Source organism: Peromyscus maniculatus, chromosome 15 (genome assembly GCF_049852395.1).
Source record: "Peromyscus maniculatus bairdii isolate BWxNUB_F1_BW_parent chromosome 15, HU_Pman_BW_mat_3.1, whole genome shotgun sequence".
NCBI classification, from domain to species: domain Eukaryota; kingdom Metazoa; phylum Chordata; class Mammalia; order Rodentia; family Cricetidae; genus Peromyscus; species Peromyscus maniculatus.
The window spans coordinates 29483185-29507031 of record NC_134866.1 but is presented as its reverse complement, the minus strand read 5'-3'; the positions used below and the strand labels follow the sequence as shown (position 1 = coordinate 29507031).

At 38.2% G+C, this 23847-nt stretch overlaps 1 protein-coding gene across 2 annotated transcripts; it reads right to left on the bottom strand.

Moving 5' to 3' along the window:
• Il7r (interleukin 7 receptor) lies at window positions 1–23026 on the bottom strand. 2 transcript variants are annotated; one of them, XM_006991362.4, is made up of 9 exons: window positions 22890–23026; window positions 22553–22635; window positions 18151–18289; window positions 10882–11039; window positions 7062–7219; window positions 5296–5464; window positions 4339–4432; window positions 2859–2934; window positions 1–2485 (listed from the first exon to the last, which is right to left on the bottom strand). In XM_006991362.4, exons 2-9 carry the CDS (start codon window positions 22632–22634, stop codon window positions 1973–1975), a joined length of 1389 nt encoding a protein of 462 aa, XP_006991424.1. In that variant the 5' UTR covers window position 22635; window positions 22890–23026; the 3' UTR covers window positions 1–1972. The 2 variants fall into 2 exon arrangements, with proteins under 2 accessions (XP_006991424.1, XP_076407887.1); XM_076551772.1 differs by lacking the exons at window positions 1–2485; window positions 4339–4432; window positions 22890–23026 and having other exon boundaries at window positions 2855–2934; window positions 22553–22736.
• Window positions 23027–23847: the final 821 nt, after the last annotated feature.

Below are 23847 nucleotides of genomic sequence, written 5' to 3'. Positions count from 1 at the left end.
AAGAGGTCCTTAGCTTTTAATGAAATGTGAAATGATAACACACACCATACATCCTTCTATGTAGCAGCTCTACAGACTACTAATAATGCATTTGAAAAGTGCACAGTCAACTCAGACAACTTTACTGTAGTGGCTGCTGGATGCTTCAAAGAACACCAAAGAAAAACTGCTGAGCGCACCAAAAAAATGTCACCTGAGTTGTATCGATTCCAGGTTCCTTACTACATATTCTTAAGATTTTTGACAGTTCCAAATCTCAGCTGTGGAAAAAACCTAAGTATACGCATCTGAAACAGTCTTTCTTGGATTTGAAGACACAAATTCCCATGGAAACCTCAATGAAGAAAGAGGCAAAGGCTTATAGAAAATAAATTGACTAACGAGAGAGTCACTGGATCCAAGCATAGTTGATTGATCAAATTGGACGCTTGCTTTTCATTGTTTTGTTTCATATTACTTGGAAGTAGCAGTTGGCATCTCTGTTTTGCATATTATCTCTGACCAAGAGTTTTGTTTTCCTTTTTGAAATCCAAGAATGAAATGGGCAGAACCAATCAGCAATGTACATCACATACTGTTCTTGAGTATATAGCATTAGCAGCAGTTGTGGTTATGTGAATATAACACATGGACTTAATACATGACCAGACAGACACATCAAATTCAAATAACCAATGTCAACACTGAAACTGAAATTAGTGCTAAGGATCCCAATGGCATCCTTTATTTACTTCCTGTTTCCTTCAGGAGATTGGTCATACACACTGGGGATACAAAGTTGTGACTTACAGTCATGAATTAACATTTGAATTTGGGCAACTTACCTATCTTCTTTGTGTTTTCATGACCATAGTCTCAGCTGGGGTACTCATTGAAGTGTTCACATCCGCTCCTTCCTATAGTTCAGGCATCATCCAAGGCTACAGAACTTGGGGTAACTTGTAATGGTATCTACACACAGGAGGGCTATTCCTCTGCTCACTGGTCAAATGTCACTCTGTTGTAGATTGTCAGTAGCTCCTTCAATGGTCTATGGAGGCAGATGGATAATAGCAGCAGAAGGATCATTGTCTTGATAACTGACTCTGCAACTTCTTGGCTTAGAACTCATGGCTTCTAGAGTTCGTTTTCAAAAATAAACAAAATTAAATGAGCTTGGTGGCTCTTTTCTTTCTCCCACTTCCTGTGACATGGTCATGGTAATTCACATCCATAATACATTTTTGTCCTCTACTTTCTTCCTTGTAGCCACTTTAATTAAGAAGACTGACCACACATCCACATCTTTCTGACACAGACCCAGTTTAGGCTTACTGTTAATCATTTCTGATTTTCCCTTTCCAAAATGGCCCAGTTTGGATAATTACTACATAATCACCCACTTAAAGATGATGCTTGGCACTCAAGAATAGGACAGGTCCATGGCAAGGGAAGGCTGAAGTTAGAATGCATGCCTCACCTGCTGCTGAGAGGAAAACTTAGACAAATTATTTAAAATATTTACTCTCCACTTCAGCATCTCTGGCAAAGAGTATAACAATTATAATGGATGAACCCACATTGCAGTATTATTGTGAGGAAGAAATGGGACGAACTGTGTAGACAGCTGTGTATATAATAAGTCCTACTGACAGAACTACACTGTTAGTCTTATTTTCTTTTATTCTTCCTGCATTCATCACAGCCTTCTATCTTCCCATTATTCTTTATTTAATTTGAGTTTTGTTCATATTTTTTAATTAGGTCATTTGAACTCTTAGGACTGAACCAACAAGGTAGAAGCAGATTCTTCCTGTTTTATGCAAATGTTTCTGAGCTAGGAGATCAAAATGATTTCTCAGAATGCTGATGATATGTAGCAAGGTTACATTGACTTTATCTTCTGTGAGCTATGAGGGAGAGTAGGCATTCAAGACTTTCCATCCTGGTGATCATCCTGTTTGTGATGGAAAGGTCTTCGGTTTCTCATAATTCATTTGTTTTGGTAAAAACTAGACATGGTGACATATGCTTCTTCTTGATTCAGTACTGAGGAAGAGGGGATAGGCTGTCTCTGAGAAACTGGTATGAGGATTCCTGACTGGAGAGGAAATGGTTGAGGGAGGGTGCCATTTGTGTTTCCAGGCCTTGGCAGCAAGTCTTGATACACATGAGACCCATTTCTTTCACCATCTCTGTAGTCAGGGGGCCTAGGCGAAGAAGGGAATGTAGGGGTATTGCATCCACTCATATTTCTATCCAGGAATCTGAGGGGTAACTCTCTTCCGAGAGTTTCTGGAGTGCTGACTGAAATCTCAGCTAGCCAGGTTGGGCTATGTACCGCTGCTCCGTGTCCCTGCTTTTCCAGCTCCTCGGGTGGAGGATCGGGTTGTGGAGGATGAACATTCTGCAGAAAGCTTTCTACTTCATCTCTGGATTGAATGCCATTCACCTCATGAATCTGGCAGTCCAGGAAACTTTCAGGATTGAAACTTACATTCAAATTCTGTAGAGAAAGACAGGAGCATTAGTGGCTCTGGAAAGAGGTGTTTGTACACATTTAGTTGAGGAAAGTAAAAGAAAAATTCTAAGAAACTCTCTCAGGATAATTTACTGTGCAATGTTTGAAAATTGCCAGCTTGCTCCTCAGTTGGTTTGATTTTTGCCTGAGCTGTGATACTTCAGGTTTGAATTAAACAATGATTGTGTCCCCACTCCCTGTCCTGTGTGTCTCAGCTTATCATTCCCCAGTATCCCATAAGGAGCCTCAGCTATGCAATACATAAAAGGCCAAAAGGTGAGTTTCAGTTTTCTGTTGTCTTGAACGTTCTTAGACTAAGATGTCATCAGTATGGTGTCTCTCTGCCACAAACACTTACCTTTTTCGGTTTCTTACATAGCTGTTCCAGAGTTTTCTTGTGATCAGGGAGACTGGGCCATACAATAGGCTTAATTCTAGAACCAGAGAGCATTCATAGATGAAACAATGCAAGAGAGAGAGGACACACACACACACACACACACACACACACACACACACACACACACACGCATCTTTCTCCTTATTGGAGGGAAATTGTAAAAGCAGGCTTCTGGTACTGGCTCTGCTACTGTTAGGTAGCAACTATGGACAAATACCTTGTTTTCTGTGGAGAGTATCACCTACTTGATTAATGGAGGGCATAGAACAGAACTCATTGCTATTGATCAGTGGACAAGACACTGTAATTATGGGAGTGGGGTTTTCAGGGAGTTAGTATTGGTGTTGATACAGAGCTAAAGCTTGGTGACATATTTTCTGTTCAATGTTGATATTGTCATCTTATTCATTTTATTTACTGGAAGTAACTGTTTTGCTTTAATTTTAGTGGAAGTGGGGAATATGTTCTAAGCTATTCAAAGAAAATTTTTATGGTAACATAAAGTATGTTACACTGAGGGCATCTTCCTAGGATGCTGAGTAATTCCCTAGTGCATGACTCTATCACAGTGTAGAATACAAAAATCTTGAGAGTTTGTGTGCAGAAAGTCATGACATTAAATATATTCCCCATTAGAATTGGTAATTCCTCCTCTGTCCTTTAGAAGGCTGTGGGGAAAATGTTTGGAAAACTCTCCACAGAGAATCTTATTTGGGGGTTAAGGGCCTAGGGAGATGATTCAGTAAATAAACTATTTGCCATAGAAGCATGAAGACCTGAGTTCAGATACTCAGTGATGATGTGTGACCTGGTGGAGACAGGCAGTACTAAGAGTTTACTGACAAGCTAGTCTGACCTAGTCAGAGCATTCCAGGTGTAGTGAAAGATCCTGTCTCAAAAAACAAGGTGGAAAAGGATTGAGTAACACAATCATTGTTGAGTATTGGCTGCCTGTAGGCTAGCACACATGTGCATGTGCACACACATGAACACATACACAGACAGAAAGATATACCCACATCCCCCTACCCCTTATGCATGTATGGAGAGAGAGAGAGAGGGGGGGGAGGGGGAGGGGGAGGGGGAGGGAGAGGGAGAGGGGGAGGGAGGGAGAAAGGGAGAGAGAGAGAGGGAGAGGGAGAGAGAGAGAGAGAGAGAGAGAGAGAGAGAGAGAGAGAGAGAGAGAGAGAGAGAGAGAGAGAGAGAATATTTGGGGAATAATGATTGTCTTACATCTAGTTGAAATATTTCTACTTTTTCTGAAATCAACTATATAAAAATGACTGGGATCTAAGAATAGGAGGGAGTATACTTGCCACTCTAATTCTTGAAATGTCAAGTCTCTCCTGAAGATTTTCTAGAGCAGTAAGTAAGACCTGAGTCCTGCTTTTCTTTGACTACTCACAATCACCCTCTTGATTATTAAAGAAAAAATCACCTTTTTTTCCATAGCACACAGGCTAAGATGACCAACAAAACCACAGAGAAAAAACTCAGAATGCTGACACTTGGCAAAACAGGATCCCATCCCCCTAGAATACAAGGAGAGACCATGGTTTAGCATTCAGTAAGCAAATAACGTGGGGGTAGAGAGGGTAGATATTTCAGATGGTTTGAGTTTACTCAGTAACACAGCCTCCCTCGTTGTTTCTTGGAAACAGTTCTTTGATAGACAGGAAGAGTGGCGCTGCTCTGGGTGACCATGGCAAGAGCATCAGCCCACTTGAAATGTAAAGATGACCTTTCGTGATGGCCTAGAAACTCCTGTCCAACTGCCAATACCCAAAGAAAAAAGTGTAAATAAGAGCTGAAGGGATGAATGTTCACCCTGAGGTTCACCCTGAGCTCCAGAACGAGCGTGTGAAGCTGGCAGAGCAGCGATAAACTCCATCCTCCTCAAAGAAGTCCAGGGGGAGGTGCTATGGGCAATTTCCTGAGATACGTTCTCTGATTCCACGGCTATTGCATTTCCCGTACCCCATAACATCTTATACTGGGAAAGGTTTGTAGTAGATAGTCATATTGGCCTGCTCACTTGCTATTAGCAAAGGTGTTACCTAGAGGGGTCACAGAGAGATCACACTTGATCCCTGATAAAGATAGAAATGGTTGTGAGTAATAGTTCTTACAGATTCATTAGTAGATCCAGGAGAACCTGAGACAGTGGCATCAAAACACTCTGTATCTGTTATCAGGTACTATGGATCCAGATCCCATTGCTCTTATTCCAGACAAGTGGCAAAGGAGGCAGGTAGAATATTCTCCAAAGAAAGTGGAAGAAAGCCCCCAGTGTCCTGACTTTTGGGTAATTTACATCAATCTCCTGCTCAATCTCTGCTATACTTCAGTATGTGAAGTCTTGTGGGGGGACAGGGATGCTATAGCTTTTGCTTACCTGGACTCCTGCGCTCTGGAGTTTCGAAGGTAGAACTTGGAGTCCAGTCACTCCAGAAACCTTGAAAGTATCTGGTATTAGGGATGGATCGGACTTTAATTTCATACACTGCTCTAGGTTGTAGCTTTCGCTCTAGGACTGTAGTTCTTGTATTCAATAAATATACATGCTAGGGTGGAAAAACAAGTTATATTACTTGATGTAAAAGACATGTTGCTTAAGTCTCTTAACTCACTTTAATACAAATGCTTTCAGCTGGGTTGCCACGCTCTTGAAGTTCTTTCATATTTCTGAAGTGAAAGAGTTCAACTATGCAAAAGTTCAGGAGCACAATGAGGGGCAGACTCAAATGTTACTGAGAGAGGGAAAAGAGAACACTGATTGGGTGGCTTCTCAGCTGCATTATCATCACCCACTTTGGCTCACAGGTATTTCTCCCACTCCAGTATCTTTTTCTCTTTCCATCCACCAATGGGAAACAATGGGTAGGCTAGTGGACAGTAAACATTTCCTTCCCGAAAGATAGCATCCTACACTGTGCAAAACAGTAAAGACAGAATGAATTTTCCAATACTATATCATTTTTAAGAAAAAAGATGCTATATCAGTTTTATAGACAAAAAAATAGTATTCAATTGTTATTTATATTTGTTTGACTCTGTTAATTGAATTTATAGAGTTTATTTATGATAGTTTTCTATGTCTTCTGTACATTTACATGTCTGTCTGTAACTTATTGATTTATTAATTTTTTGTGCCAACAGACCATCTGTTAGCAGTTCTATAGTAACTTAATATTAATTTTTTATTTGACTAACAATTGTGTTTGTGTGTGCTGACATAAACCTCCAAGAGAGGGTGGACATTTGATTTATATATTTTCAAACTGAAATCAATAAGCTGATTGTCTTGGAATTAATTTATTCATAATCTTTCTTCCATTCTACTAATGTTGCTTTCTCATGGGGGGCATCTTCAGATGACTAGTGAGAGAAAGTAGGATGGAAGTCATCCAGGTTGTGTATGAGTGTGGAGTAGGTAGAGAGAGGAAACACGTGGCTTGGACAGGAGTGCATGTCTGTAAACAGCATTCCTCAGCACACTGCAGAGTAATGTGGATGACCTGGCTCGAACAAAGGCACATTGAGCTTAAGGAAGTATTCTTTTATTCTTGAGAAAGAGTAGCCATCTCTTGGGGGAAAAATATCTATGTGACATAGGGAGAGCTAAGTTAAGCTAGTAGGTTAAGAGAAACCCAACTACCCAGGATACTCTGCGTCTCTCCCAGGTCATCTCCCAAATAGATGCTAAGAACAGCAAGATCTTTTCAACCTCTGTGGACTGTGGAGAAGCCGACTGAACATCCAGAAAATGAAGAGTGAATACAAATTGTTTCTTCTGTGATGGAAGCCTTAGACATTAAAATAAAAACAAGAGACAGACAAGCCTTCTACCTCTTCTTCTGCTGACCTCCTGCTGACCCCCAAAATCCCAGAAAACGAAAAAGCATGATTACTTCTTGGTTACACTATGGAGAGCAACTATTTTTCCTGATTAACCTGTGAACTACAGGCTTTGTATAGTGAGGATCGGGATTGTCTGAGCATTCATTCTTATCTAAATCTGAACCATGAAGATAAAATAGAGCAAGTTAGATGACGATGAGCCAAGAAAGATGCAGGAGTTATGGGGTCTTCAGTGAGGATGATCTCACGAGCCTGTCTGAGTAAAGAATAAGTTTTATGAACATGATTGATCTACATTACCGTCCAGTTGCTTTCACCCTTTTCTGGGCGGTAGGCCATGTCATGCATTAAATGTTTTACATACTTCTTTTTTGAGTGAGATGTATTGAATGTCACCAAGAAGTCGTTTGCTTCTTTTCGATAAACTACGTCTAGGCCAAAAGGAGCTTCAGGTTTAACTGGAAAGAAACAGAAATGAAAACTGTGTATGGAGCTACAAAGGACATAAGGACATTTAAGATTTTTCTTGTACTTTTTGACATTAAAATGTAATTACAACATTTCACACTTTCCTGCCTCCAAACCCTCCCATAGGCCCCCTTGTTCTATTTCAAGTTCATGACCTCTTTTCCATTAATTGCTGATAACTACACTTCTTAGAAGTCTGTCTGCTCTAACACCCACCCCAGGGCTTTTTATGTTAGGAGCTGGTCATTCACAAAGCCAAATCTCTTTTTCCTTGATTCACATCCAGACATCATTGCCAGCCTTCCTGTGGCTGGTGTGGCCTTCTGAGTGTTGTGAATACTTAGAATTGTACCAGTTCCAGTCTTGGCCTCCAAATCCTCCCATGTATAATTCCCATATTGGTCCATTTCTATATACCAAGTCCTTTGGGAAAGATAATTGGGTCACAGTGTGGAGGAAGCCCTAAATGTTGCTTAGGGTAGCAATGGTCTGTGCAAGAAACAAACGTAAGAGTGTCAGACCATATGTTCAGGAATTGTTGGTTTTTGATGGGTAGTGTTAATTTTACACATGCATACGCACGCGTGGGAGCACACACACACACACACACACACACACACACACACACACACACACACACTTACTATCAGAATACTAGATATGTATTACTAATGAGCTCCAAAGTAAGAGAATTGCAAGGCTACATCTACATAGAAGTGCACAGTCTGCCTCCTGGCCCTGGCTAACAAATTCCAGAGTGGGCTCCAGACTTTCTCCTTGGTCAGTTTTAGTTGTCAACCTACTGCTCCCTAAGCCTCTGCCTGCTGTCTGTTTGCATCACAGAGTTGTTGTTCAGAAACAATATGCATGTAAGATAAACTCCTGGAAGGAGAAAGCTGTTGTACTAAGCAGCACAGACCCAGAGAAAAGTATTGATTTTCTATTAAAACATCTGGATCAGGCTGTATGTTCCCCTTTGACCTGAGACAATTTTATCAATACACTTGAAACAAAGTAGGAAGGCAGGAAGCTGGACCTCCAGCCTTAGAGGCTAGGGGATGCCTTAGTTAGGGCTTCTGTTGCTGTGAAGAGACACCATGAACACAACTCTTATAAAGGAAAACATTTCATTGAGGGGGCAGCTTACAGTTCAGAGGTTCAGTCCATTATTATCATGGTGAGGAGCATGGCAGCATGCAGAAACACATGGTTCTGGCTATATCTTGATCAGAAGGCACCAGGAAATGGTCTGTCTCACTGGGGGAAGCTTGAGCATAGGAGACCTCAAAGCAAACCCCTACAGTGACTCATTCCCTCCAATAAGACCACACCTGTAATAGTGCCACTCCCTTTGGAGTCCATTCTTTTTCAAACCACCACAGGGGACCTGATGAATGGGAAGTGAGGGAGAAAGGTGTTGGTGGCCAGAGTTTCTGGTTCTAAGATTCAATCATGAGCATTTAATTTCAATTTGTGGAAATGATAATTCAATGACTGTGATGCCTCTTGAGGAGCTAGGAGAAGATAATCCTATGAGAAACATCCTATCACTTTTCATCTTATTTGCTCAGGAGTGCAAGTACTTTCTAGTGCCCTGGAAGAGACCCACAACATCCCTCTCACAGGGACCAGTCCTACCAGCAGTGTGCAAACTCTGGCTCCCCTCATTGCTGCTCACATAGGAGGTTAGTCTTGTGGTCTGCTGTGGGAGATGCAACATAGTCCATGATGAGCACTGGGTATTTGGGAGCGGGGACCATGCATGGGGTAGGTATTCCCAGATCCTGTGGGTGTGTTCCCATGACTGCAGAGGCTTGTGTTTTAGATGGCCTTATGCAAGGATGACAATAGACTTTCACCTGATGTTTCAGTGCTTTCTCAGAGGACCAAGAATTGTTACTTACTCTGCTCACTCTCCAAAAGAAATACCTTTGCTGGATAAATGATGAAACTTAAAGTAGGATGCCTTTGTGCAGTGCACAAAATGAGCACTGATCCATAGAAACCTCATCTCTAAATGAATAAAACCAGCTTACTCGTGCTCAGAACACAAGGATAATGTTGGTTGGAACTCTTGGCCTCATCTGCCACTCATGCTGATCTAGCTCATGTCATTGTGTGGTCAAACATGTAAAGCCATCTGTCCAATATTTCCTTTCTATGACATCTGCTCTTTCCCTAAGACGATTGTTCAGACAGGGAACTTGTCTACTTTTATTCCTTGTCATCATAGTTAAACACAGCAGAGGTAATTTTCTCATATCTAATGAGAATTGCTTTGTTGTCTTTTCTTTTAGAGCAGTGAAAGAGATATTGAGAATAGGGGAAAAGAGTTCATAGCCTTTAAAACCAGCAAAAATTGCATTTATATGATCATTCTGAATGTTTTCCCATAAACATTCACTTGTAAATCTCCAGAGGTAGAAAAAATACAAGTAGTTAACATGTCATTTTGTGCACTCAAATTATAATGTAACTTGAATTGTAACTGCTTTTACTATTTATATTTAATAAAATATAAGTATATATTCTGAGTCAAGTTAATTCAGATATGTTTCATTCCTCACTTAGTCTCTTTGGAAATATATTATAGTTCATCATGGCTGGACTGTGGTCCTTACTTTTTTTAGTTAAATACTAGTCCAATGATATTTTTAAAATATGATTAAAATTTAAGTCAGTAGATTTTGAGTGACAAGACTACCTTTCATAGTGAGTAGGCGTTGTGTAATCTATAAAAGGCTTTAAAGATAAAAGGTAGAAATTCCTTTAAGAAACAAGTCTGATTCAAGAATGCAATATATTCTTGTTTCTTGTCATGAGAATTTGGACTCAAGTCTGCAACGTCCGCACTTAACCTGAATTTCTACCCTCTTGCTTATCTTTAAGATTTTGAACTTACCACTGCTACAATCACATGAGCTAATTCTTAAAATTAATCTGTCTCTCATCTATCTCTCTATCTATCTCTCTATCTATCTATCTATCTATCTATCTATCTATCATCTATCTATCTATCTATCTATCTATCTATCTATCTATCTATCTATCTATCTATCTATCTATCTATCTATCCATCCATCCATCCATCCATCCATCCATCCATCCATCCATCCATCCATCTATCTATCTATCTATCTATCTATCTATCTATCTATCTATCTATCTATCTATCTATCTATCTCTTCCACCAGTAGAACTTTGACAAATATGGAAAATGTATATTTATTTTTAAAATGATTTGTTAATTTAGCTATGCACATTTGGAATATTATGTGAAAATGAAAATGTAGAAAAGATTATAAGGGCTTCATGAGAAATAAATTCAAAAAAGAAAAGATGTGTGGGAAGATGATCCGTGACTCTGCTTCATTTACATTCCACATACTGATGTGTGTCTCCACCAATCTGTAGGTGTCATGTCAAACACCCTCTTTCATAGCTGAGTTTAAATATTCTCAGCATATTTCATAGTAGGAAGTCATGATTCAAGGCTCAAATTTTTCATTTACTAAAAATGAGTTAGAAAAGTTGATATTGTCTATTACAAAGTGTTTTCACGATTTGCCTATTTTTAGCATACTGAAAGTCAAGACATGTGTTGGCAGCTATTCAAACCATGGCAACCATACCTTCATACACAACTTCTTACCTATCTTTGCTATGTCCATTATTTTGCAAATCAAATTCCTTTTTTCAAGCTTCACACATATAGTGCTGCTACCAATCAGTAAGAATTTTCCTGTCTTTATAAAATATATCTCTTGCAGCTTATTAAGAGTTAGGCACTCGATCCCTAAAAGAGACCCACTGTAGAAACAAAAAGTTAGAAGTCTTTATTCAGGTGGAGTTTCTGTATACATTAAAATAACATCTTATGCACATTTTAGCTTTGTGAATTCAACTTTAGAGTCTACATATATATATAACTAGGTGAGATAATACTGCAGAAAAAAAGAGAATGAATTAAAATAACATAATTTCCTGCTCCATTACTGTAGCTGGAGAGCTTCTCTCCAGGTCCCACCAAACCCCCGCACTTCTACAACCCACGTACAAAATAAACACACAGATGCTTATATTACTTATAAACTGTATGGCCGTGGCAGGCTTCTTGTTATCTACTTCTTTTATCTTAAATTAACCCATTTCTATAAATCTATACCTTGCCATGTGGCTAGTGGCTTACCGGCATCTTCACATGCTGCTTGTCATGGCAGCAGCTGACAGTGTCTCCCTCCTCAGCCTTCTCCTTCCTCCTTGTCCCATCTATACTTCCTGCCTGGCCACGGGCAAATCAGTGTTTTATTTATATAGAGCAATATCCACAGCATGTTACTATTATTATGTGCAAATTAGTCTAAAATAGTAAAAGCATGCTTGTGGAAATTAGGAGAAAAAAAATCCATGTAGTTTTTAGCATTGATCATTGAGAATCAAATACTTTGTTTAAATAATAAAGTAATTGGTATCTCTTGGGGATAAATAAAAAAATCAGGGCTATAAGAAATACTGGTATTATTCTTTCATATAGCATTAAAGGAAATGCTAAACTGGTTGAAAAGTTTATACACATAAAACTACATATATTTAATAAGTAAACTAAGGGGTTTTCATAGGGACTTTGTGTTTTGTTTTGTTGTTTGACACAGAACCATTTTTATATAGCCCTGGCTAGCCTAAAACTCATTATGTAGACCAGGCTGGCCCTGAACTCACAGAGATATGCCTGCCCCTACCTCCATAGTGCTGAAGGCATGTACCACTATGCCCAGTGACGCCAAGAAATAAAAATAAATTTGAGTGTAGTGGCTCATGACTCTAATGTCAATACTTGGGAGATTGAAGTAGGAGGGTTGCTATGGATTTGAGTCCAGCCTGGTCTACGTAGTAATTTCTGTGGCACTATGGGTACAAAAATTATAAGTTATCAGTATGTGAAATGTCTGAGATATCATTATATATTATGTGGACATCAAAACTATGGGTAATCTAACAATTTGTGGGAGTTAATGTAATAATTTTTTTATGTGAAAACATTTTTAAAAATACAAGTTAGTGAAACTGACTCACACACAAACTGAATATCTCAATAGAAATCATATTCATATTAACACATACCCTTACAAATAAAACCATATGTTACAGGTGCTGAATTCTGTCAAATGTTTAAGAAAGAGGTATTACCAATATCACAGAAATCATTCCACCAAATAGAGATGATCTACGTAATTCTTCGAAGCAAACTTGAACTTGGCACTCAAATCTAGCAAAACATATTATAGGAAAGAAAATGGTCCCTAAAAATGTGTACAGAGGCCTGGGGATGTGACTCTCTCAGTAGAGTGCTTGCCTAGTTTGCTTAAAGCCATACATAAATCTGGGGTAGTGCAATATACCTGTAATCCCAACTCTCAAAACATGGAAAGAGGAATACTAGAAGTTCAAGATCATCCTCATCTACTTAATGGGATTAAGTCAGCATGGAATATATAAGACAGGTCCTTAAAAATGTATATGCAAAGTTCTTCAGAATGATAATACTACACTATGACAGGTGTGATGAGTACCCAGCAAAACAAAGTAGGTTCAGTATTCAATGATCAATTGGCATCATTTACCACATTAACAGAATAAAACACTAAGAAGTTACTCATCTTTAATGAAAGCAGAAAGTTTTTTTTTGATAGAATCACATATGTGTGCATGATTAAAACTTTCTCAACCAACAAGAAATAGAATAAAGACACTTGTTCAAATCAGTAAAATGCTGTTACAGAAAGTTAATGTAAAACACAATGGTAGAAGATCAGAGCAAGGTCGACAGTTCTCCTTGTCTACTCCTACATAGAAAGACAATGGATGTTCTCCTCAATTCATAAGAGAAGGGAAGCAAATACAAGTGCATGCAGATTTGAAAAGAAGAAACCACATTTATTTGGAGGAAAAAAAACCCTATCTGTTCATATGGACATTTATAAAGATTTCTAACATAATGACAGGAACTAGTTTAATTCATCAAGGCCATCAGAAAACACCCAACTGTGTTTCTATGGATAGCATCGTCAAAAAAGTTAGAAAATGAAGTTTATAACTGCTGGTTCCTTTGTGATAGTCATAGAAGGATACAAGATTTAGAAATAAAATTTATAAAAAGGTATTCAATGCCTTCATACTGGAAATTACAAAACACATCAGAGAGATATTTGAATAAATCAAAATAAAAGGGAGCTAGGTTCATGTGCAAGCAAATTTACTGCTGACAAATTAGACTTTTCTCCTAACAGGTTTATATACTATTAATCAAAATCTTAGCAACACTTTAAAAAAATTGGGTACCCAAAACAACACTGAAAAAAACTAGAACAATCATGAACAACTCAGAATACCTTAGTGTAGAATTATCATCTCTAATCTTATGTAATTTTATACATGTTTTTAATTTAAATCTAATGTTTAAAAATAAAAAATATAAGAAATGATCTTTCCAATTTGATAGTAACTAGGTCTTGAGCACATTAAGAGAGAGAGAGAGAGTAAGAGAGAGAGAGAGAGAGAGAGAGAGAGAGAGAGAGAGAGAGAGAGAGAGAGAGAGAGAGAGAGAACACTCACGCAGTCCACCAAAGAAATCACCAAATCTTCTGTTTCCAAGACATAACATATTCCATTTTCACACACACTGACACATACAGTGAGAGAAAGACAGAGAGACAGAGAGACAGAGATAGAAATACACACGGAGAGAAATGCACATACACAATTTCTATCTTTCGTAGACAGAAACACAAATACACATACTCAGTCAGTGAGACACATACAGAGAAACAGACACACACACGGTCTCTCTCACACACGCATACATACAAGAACACATAGACACTCTTAACACATACACATTCACATGAATCTGGTTAGTAGGAAGAATTCTTTTGTGTGTGTGTGTGTGTGTGTGTGTGTGTGTGTGTGTGTGTGTGTAAGCAACTTATACTGAGGCATTCTGCCAAGATCTCTACTTCCAACTGAACCTAGCTTTCCCTCCTTTTGGAATGACTAAGCTGGGCTTAAAGAGTGAAGAGCCAAGAGAAAAAAAAACCTCATAAGGACAGTTCTTAAAAAGAGGGATATTAAACTTCAGGCATGTGAAAAGAGAAAAAAAAACAGTAATCTTCCTTTTATTCTGTATCATTTATTTTTATGTGAGAGTATATAACTTCATGGTTTCTTTATTTTCACCATTACTCATTTGCCTATTTGTATGACATGCACTCATCAGTCAATTTCTAGGTATAGGATTTTTCTTTAATATTGGAAGGTTGCCTTGCATATATGTGGTAGTTAATCCCATGCCTAAGGAGCAACCAGAATTTTTACTTCAAGTTTCACCAGCTAGTAGTAAGTTCTCATCAATGCAATAACATTACTATTTTTTCATACTTGATTTCTTTCACTTAGTTACATGCTTAATTCTAGGTGGTGCTTATCTTACACCTCATCTTTATAACTACTGAACACCAAGTCATTGTATGAATATGTTACAAAATTTTTATCTTTGTAAGACAGTTCCTGGCCTCTGTACAGAAAGAGGAAGGTATCTGCATGGCTTAATACATATTTAATATTTGCAGAATTTTCCTTAAAATTTTATCCCCACCAAAATGTAGTTTTTTTTTGTGAACTATCTGTAAGGATAAGGAATTATTCAAACCCCTTTCTCATCCCCAGAATCTCCATGTACATACAAGTGTGGCTGAATGCAGTGTCCTTACTGAGTTTTATCAGAAAAGAGTAAAATATAAAAAGCAACAAGGTAAACCAGATTCAAGGGAACAAATGTGGAGTGACAAGCTCAGAAGCCTGCCACTGATAGACTTTTAATTGCTACACTGCTGTTATCTGCTGAATTAGAATAGAAGAGAGAGCATTAGGGGATATCAATTTCTGAGATGGAGGTACTCATGCAATGTAGAGAAAACAGAAGCCAACAGACTTTATACAAATACTTAGACTTAAAAATCTTTGTAAGAAACATATGAGTGAAATATTCAGCTACGGGTCTTGAACCTGTAGCAGCTTTCTGGTGTTTTAAGAACTTAAACCAGACCATAAATAGTATCAGGTCACTCTCATTTCCCAAACAATGAAGTTAATAAGTGATGGATAATAAGGGATTCAGTATATCTGTCTAGGAACCTGGGCCCTTTGTGGAGAACTCCACTATCAAAGAACTGGCACTGTGGAGAGGAAACCATGCTAAGAGACTAAAATAAACCAAGCAGACCACAATGGCTAGCTGGACCTTTCCACCCTCTTTATCCTTCTCCCACTAATTCCCATAGGACCACAGCCTATAATGAGTAATTGCATTTTTATAATAATTATATCTGTCACTGTGAACTGTGAATCAGTCCATTGGTATACTAGTAATTCAGGTCTATGAATAACCTGATCCTACCCTGGAGATCAGTTAACTGAACACTAACTAATTTACTATCTAGCTAATTATCTAGTAAACTACTCCATTTCTTGTCCAGAGAGACTGGTGGTCAGATCTAGAACAGACGTTAAATTTACCACTTTTTGAGAGAAGGGACGTAGCATCTACCAGTGATTACCTTTGTAACAGCTTCAGCCAATCCTAATTTCTACTTTATGCATTAATATGTTCTACAAAAGGTAGTTCCATTTAAAAAAAAGCAACAACATGCAAATTCAGAACTCTTTAGTTACCATCTTTTCAACCTACAAGGTACATGAATGTCTTACTCAAAATGTATATGCTTTATGGAAATGTTAACGCTCTAGAAATTACTTTTATCTACTTGAGGCCAACATTCTGCTTCTCACTAAATATACCTTAAAACATATGTAACAGGAATATCTGTCCAACTAGAAAATACAAAGGGATGTTCTGTCAGGTCAACTAAAGGACAGTTGGTTACAGTGGGCAAGAATGTGGTTAAATATGTGAATGTAAGTGGGCAGGAAGGTCAGTCATGCCTTGCTCAGGTGAAACCACAGTGCTTGTGACAACCCACTGACAACCTGGTTGGAAAACCTAAAGTCAAACCTCTGTGTGGAGGGGTCATTTTTTTCCATTAAAAAATGAGAGCATTGTTTAGATGAGCTATTTAGCTGATTTTAGCAAGTTGGAGGATTGATTGTGAACCTCTGTATTTTGTTTTGGTTTGAGTGTGGGGCATGTATATATATACATTTGTGTGTGTGTGTGTGTGTGTGTGTGTGTGTGTGTGTGCATATGCATGTAGGTGTTTTGCATGCACACACATGTGGAGGGCAGTGGTTAACACATGGGGTCTTTCTCTTTCATTCTCCACTCTATACTTTTTGATACAGAGTCTCTCAGTGAACCTGAAGGTCATTGACTGGACTCACTTGACTAGTTAGTAAGGATCCACCTATCTTTACAACTCCCCAACACAGCCCTGGGGTGGGATTCCAAATACCACATTCAGCTTTTACATAGGTTCCAGGAATCCCAACTTAGGTCTTCTTGCTTTATTGACTAAGCCATATCTGTAGATCCTGGATATTTATGATTTTGTTCTCCATAGAAAGTGTGCTATGAGCCGGGCGTTGGTGGCGCACGCCTTTAATCCCAGCACTCGGGAGGCGGAGGCAGGCGGATCTCTGTGAGTTCGAGGCCAGCCTGGGCTACCAAGTGAGCTCCAGGAAAGGCGCAAAGCTACACAGAGAAACCCTGTCTTGAAAAACCAAAAAAATAAAAAAATAAAAAAAAAATAAAAAAAAAAATAAAAAAAAAATAAAAAAAAAAGAAAGTGTGCTATGAAAGTGCAATAACAGAAACCGACTGAGGATATACTGTGACATTCAAATTCAAGATGTTGTTCATCCAATGACTTCAGGGAAAAGCTGTTTGTAGACTCAGGAAACTGCTATAAATTCAGAAAAGGCAGAAGCTAGAGCTTATCTAGGTTGTAGGTGGCTAAGGACTGCCTTAGTGATCATGGAATTTATGAAGCCTTCTTTTACTACTGCAGATCTTGACATACTTTCCTCCTCCGGAAACTTACAAAAAAATGAGGTCATCTGATATGAATTTGGAAATAGCCACAAGTCAGAACTTCATATTAGACTATTTTTTTTTCAAGTCACCAGAGATAATAACCCTTGACAACAAGCAATGACTAGTGGGTGAGAGAGAAGATAAAACTCCCTGAGTTCTTTACCAACTTTCAGACCAGAAGCTTTGCATTTTCTTTCCTCTAAGGCCATATGAAATCAAGAATCAATTTGTTCTTATGAATTATTGGAAATTCTACATTGAGCAGATCATCTGGAATTAAACTATTTTAAGAGGGTGGGTATTTTAGATATATATTCATAGAATTATCATTTGATGTTCTTTCTCCAATTACTAATTAAATGTTGGAGGTTTGGTTTATTTGAGCTCTTTGTACATATTAAATTGTTTAAACACCACAACCTTCCTATGAGATTTATTCTCTAAATGTTTAGATGAAGCAATTGAGGAATATATGTTACAAAAGTTGCTGCAAATCAAAAAGTTATTAAACATTGGCATTGGAACTGAACTCCAGGCAAGCACACTACATAATGGAATTTGAAAATAGTCCACTGCCTTAAGGGAACGTTCTAGGAGATGTAGTCTTTAAATTACTGTGGATGTGGAGGGATGTAGGATCTCCAAGAGCCACAGCACCATTTGTATGTTTCCTGGGGAGCTAGCAACTGAAGTGAGAGTTGCTTCACTTTAGTTTTTGTCAAAGGACAAACTAGTTCAAGAAGTTTTGAGACTCCAATAATTTTTAGCATTTGATACTTAGGACAGACACTCCTTCCTTGGCAGGTGCTGAAGGGAACACCGATAAAGAAAGGCAGGAGCTGGGTTTCTCAGGACCACAGAAACGATCTTCCTCACCATATTTGTAACTCCAGGTTGGTGCTGTTGACGTCTGGGTCATCAAAGGCACAAGTCAGTGAGTGCTGATTGCCATCCACTTCCAACTGGCTGTAGCACCAGAAGGAGTATTCATCAGGTTCTGCATCTTCTAGGTCTCCTGGGAAGAACAAAACAGCTGTTAAGGAGGCAAATGAATGCCTCAGTTGAAAACCTGATCCTCCTTAATAAAATGTCACTTGTGTGGCAGACATGAAGGAGGGCTTAAAATTTATCTAAAGAAACAAATTGCAAGGACAAAGACAGTGACAAAGTTTCACACACACACACACACACACACACACACACACACACACACACACACACACACACACCAATATGCAGGTGCAGAGTACAGAGTGTTCTAACTGAAAAACTTTTATCACAGTCTAGGAATAAGTTCCAGGTGCAAATTAGTTGTTCTACCATTGGGCTAGTATGTTAGAAAATTAGAAGGGGCGTGGAAACACCTCTTTCCTTGTTTACATCAGAATTTCTTTGCTACACTTTAAAACCATGTTTAGAAGTTATTTATTAATGCTATATTCTCTACTTCAGCCACTTGATCTAACCTATGCAGGAAAGCCAATGTCTGGCAAATATAGAAGGTGCTAAATTTGATGAACAAATTCCCTGTGGGATAGTAAAATGTTGAAATTATCTTTTTTTTTTTTTGGTTTCCACACTGAAGTGTTTGCACATTTCAAATAGGAGCTCCTGTATTACATTTGTATGACACCTAATCCAACCTTAGTTTTCAATGCTGGTCTATGTTCCCTTAAAATTGTTATTTTCCAATGAAAGATGATAACTATTTTAGCTATAAGTTCACATTTCTATGGGGTTACTCACTGTCCCTTGAAAGGACATCACAACTAAGAGTATGAAATAATCTTGTCTTAAATGACTGACTGAGACAACTGTAGCTGTAAAATAGTAAACCTTGAGGATGCCAATGTTTCCCCTATGTGATTAGAGGTTTTTTTTTTTCCAGTTACTGTATTCTATAGATACTAGAAAGTGGGAAATGGAATTTTGTGTCTGTATAGCCACTTTTGGAAACTGCAATTTGTTAAAGATATTATTTGATTTCCTAAACTGAGTGGGAGAGCCCATGATTAAGTATTTGTGTGTGTATGTGAATAGGTATATTTAATAGCAGAATAAGGTCAGAAAAAATCTTCCACTGGACACATTCTAATAAGGACCAGGAAAATCTAGAGTAATCAAAGGTTAATATCATAATGGTGGAATGTGGAGGGCTCCTGGCAACTTTCAGGTATTTAATCTCACCCAAAACTGAGATTTTATGCTTTTCAGGCTTTAATATGGAAATACAACATATTAAAAATGGGCCCCAGATGAGGGTCTTGGCAAGCATATGCAGTTTTAATTGCTTTCTCTTTATTTAATTAACCCCAATGGTCTATGGGAAAGTTAATACAATTGGTTGTTAATAGACCAACCAGGTAAGAAACTATTCCACTCAATAAATCTAACAGCTCATCTAAACAGAGATAGTGGACACTGCTCACAGTCACGGGCATTTATCTTTCTATGCACTCCAAGAATCCAGTCATTTCATAACAGGGAACACCGGTAAGTTTCTTTACACTTTTTCTGTATAATATACTTTCCCCATTAACAGGGTTAAATAACAAAGGAGCAGCTCATATTTAAGAGTTCATACTTTGAAACATGTTCACTTTTAATTTTCTGGCTTTAGAAATCTGCCACTCAGAGCTGTCCCCTTTCAGAATGGAATGGCTCTGGGTGCATTGCCTACTCTTACATGGCAGCTCTCAGCTATCATACTGTCATATACTTAGCTTTTACTTGGGCCTTTCATCAACTCTATGTAATATATGTGAATTACTATTTGGATTTCAACATCCTTCGGGCCATCTTTATTACACAGTTTCCCCATATTTGACATGAGCCAGAAAAAGTACACTCCCAGCAGATGTCAAGCACCAGCTGAAGAGAAGACTTCCACAGACTCCAACCACCCAGTCTGGCAAAGTATGTCTCAAGTTATCTCACACAATATGCAAATAAGTGATCATACAGATTTTCCTGCAATCAGAGCATTTGTGTTTGAATGAGCAGTTCATTGGTTCTTTAACAGGTGTGTTATAGGGCACAGTTGCACTGTAACAAAAAAAAAGTTCCTATAAATACAAGTAAAATCACGTGCCATTTGGGAGAATATTCTACTTGATATGAGCTGAAGATCTCTTAACTAAGAGTCATGCACACAGTGGTTAAGTGATGTCATTTTGGAGCAGATGTGCACGTGAATTTTCACTCTTCTAACTTCATAGCTGTGCCCTTTCTGCATACTCAAACTCCCAAAGCTCATGTTCTGATACATACATGCACTTTATAGCAGTCATTGAATACATCTACACAAAGATTTCTCTTAGATCACAGTAAATCCTCAGTAAGGGTCTGAGAGCTCTCTTACCAGTTTTTGAGAAATTTGTATGAAAAGGTAAGATGTGAATTATCATTATGCAAATATACACAGAGTTTTTTTTTCAGTTACTGTATTCTAACAACATTTGGAGTTCTTTTGAAAAAATTATGTATCAATTGAAGCTGTTATTCTTACTGTGGTTTTGACATTACATGGAATTATGAGTTAATGTATTAAGCATTCCATAGTAAGTATCCTTAATATTTAAGTAAGTATCTAAGCATTTAATAAAAATATTCTAAGTACAGAAATTTACAATATTTGGAATACATTTTATAAGTAAGGTAGCATCATTTAGAAGATTTTTCTCAGAGAACGATTACTTGATCAACAGTGTAAACTGGGCTTTTGATGTTTTCTTTGCTTGTTTTGCTCATCCTTGTAGTTATTAGAAAACTAACTTTATCTTTTAACCAGCAATAGCAGATTACTTGTGAATTCCTTCAAGCATGAAGTAATTTTGTATTTTGATATGATTATGTGATAGCCTCTATGCTTTCTAATCGGATTTTTTTTTTTTAATTCAAAAGGCTGAAGTGAAAATCAAGTTTTCAGCAAGAATTTTCACTCCTTTTAAAAATAGTGTGGGCAACAGGAAGAAATAGTGGCAAAGTGTTGCATCAAACAGCAATAAAGTCCTCATGCTTCCTGCCATGTGTTTGCACACATTTAACATGAGATAATGACTCTCCCTCACAAAGTGAGTCATGCTCAGTCACAGTGAAAAATGTCACTACAATTCTCTTAGTAAGAAAATGCGAGGGCTTTCCATCATTAGTGATTACTAGGTAAATGGAAACAGATATCTAAGCTTAGGAAAGCATGACTAAGGGAATTTGACTTAAAAAGAGCTAAACTAAGTAATAAGGCTGATATGTATTGATATTGTCTATAAAGAAAAAGTATGCATTTTGAGACAAGCTTTCAGTATGTAACTTAGGCTGGCCTGAAACTCATGATCTTCCTGTCTCAGCCTTTCATGCTCTGGGATTACAGGTATATGCTACTACACTCAGTTTACAAACGCACATGTAGGACAGGCATGGTGGTGCGTGCCTTTAATCCCAGCACTCAGCAGACAGAGGCAGTGTGTGTGTGTGTGTGTGTGTGTGTGTGTGTGTGTGTGTGTGTGTGTGTGTGTGTAAACAGCTGAATTTGTAGAAACAAATTGAAGGTTCTAGTTCAATGTGGCTCCCGTGGCTTTTAGACACTGTTGAGCACAGTCTTGTAATCAGAATGCATATTTTTAAGGAACTGGGATCCAAGTATTTTATGCATAGCAAAGAGAATTATGATGACCATATGATGGATCTGCTGGATACAAAAGCAATCCTGTGTATTTCAAATAAGACATTTCTCAGTGCTCTAGTGAATTATTCATTAGCAATCTAACATGAATCTGTCAAAGCTAAAGTTATTTCAAAGAAATACATTAGCAAGTAACTCCTATGTTCTAGACACTACAGATATAGTTCTGGTGAATTCATAAACTGTTGCTTCTGGCCATTAATTTATTATGGATATTTATGGTTTTAGAACTCCATAAATAGTTAAGCAAAAAAGATAGCTTGATTTTTCTAGCATGTACAATTTGAAAGAGATTCTCTAACAAGCACAATCAGAGAATTGAAATGAGGGTTCTTTTCTGAGAGCACCAGCTTCTATCCACATTTATGAGCCAGTGTTTGAGAGAGATACATTGCTTCTCAACAGTTCTTGTGAGTTACAAGCCATCTGTAGTATTGTCCTCTTACCATCTGTCCTGGTGATTAATGCACACAACATAAACATACACAAGCCAAGTTCTTGCTGCCCAGCTCCGGCCTGTTATAGAACTAAGTAACCTGATCATATATGCTAGAGACGATCTGAAATCCTTTAAGAAAGAAGTTAGAAATGACTCACCATTCTGTGCATTGCCACTTTCTCCAGAAACAGCTTGAAGTAAACAGAAAACCGTAGCAAAAGCTCTACCCAGTACCATCATTCTGAGAGAGAGAAGAGAGAAGAAGAGTGCTTGTGTGTGCAAATGAATGAGAGGGAGAGACTAAACCCAGTTCTGTGCCTTCTTAACCACAGACAGGGAACTATGAACACATCACATAAAAAGGCAAGTGCCAGAAACAGGAAGTCTGAGCAAAAGGATTGCTGCTGTAAGCAGAGGTAGAGGAAACAGAGAGGTAGAATGTGACATCTTTTTCTGTATCAGTATTCCTTGCGGCACCCAAACTTAACTACTTACTTTTGAGGAAGGCGCTAGAATTCAAGTGATGGTTCAAGTGATCTCAGGGCTCACTTTCAGTGGATCACAAAGCAAAAATCCAAACTCACAATGTTCACCAACTGGTTGTTTGAAGGGACTTTGTTTTAGAAAAATAATGCTAGGATATAGCTGTCCCACTTAAGGCTGAACCCCCAATTGTCACTCAGTTCTTGGCTTGCTGAGCTGTTGGGAGTCTCCATTGACTGCCGTGCTATGAGAAAGACACTTCTCTGATGAGGGGTGTGGCTGCACTATCCGATGGGTGTGAATACAATTACCTAGAAGACAGGTTGATACTACTTCTTTCTTAACAGTGTAATACTGGTATGTTTTACCCTATGGACTATGACCTCTTCAGGCATGGGTTCTTGGCCAGGTTTATAGTACCAGACATGAATCACTCCCCTCAAAGGCTCAGGGAACATTATGGAGGAGAGGAGGGAAGGTTGGAAAAGTCAGAGGCCAGAGAGAGAGAGAGACTGTGAAATTATCTATTCTAGAAATGACAGGACCTTTGCACTCATAATTTCACAGTAGCCGTCATTGCCTACACAAGACTGGCACAAGAACAAGCCAATAAACATGCCAACATGGATGGAGCACGGACTTAAGAGGTCCCATTCCTATCTGAGGAGCTACTGGCAACTTGAGAAATACTTGTGGAGCAAGAGTCAATTTTCTTTAAACGTGTATCCCATGGTAGGCTGCCCAAGCTCTAGTGGATAGTCCTACACTCATGAACACAAGAGCAGCACTAACTGGGCTCTGTGGGTTTTTAAGGAAATAGAGAACATGAATTTGTGAAGGAGAGTAGGTCTCCTAGGGTAAGTAGGGGAGAGTGGAGGATATTTATGGTTTAAGTATATTGTATACATATATGCAATTTCTAAAACCAAATAAACTTACAAAATAAAGATCGCATACTTCACAAATTATT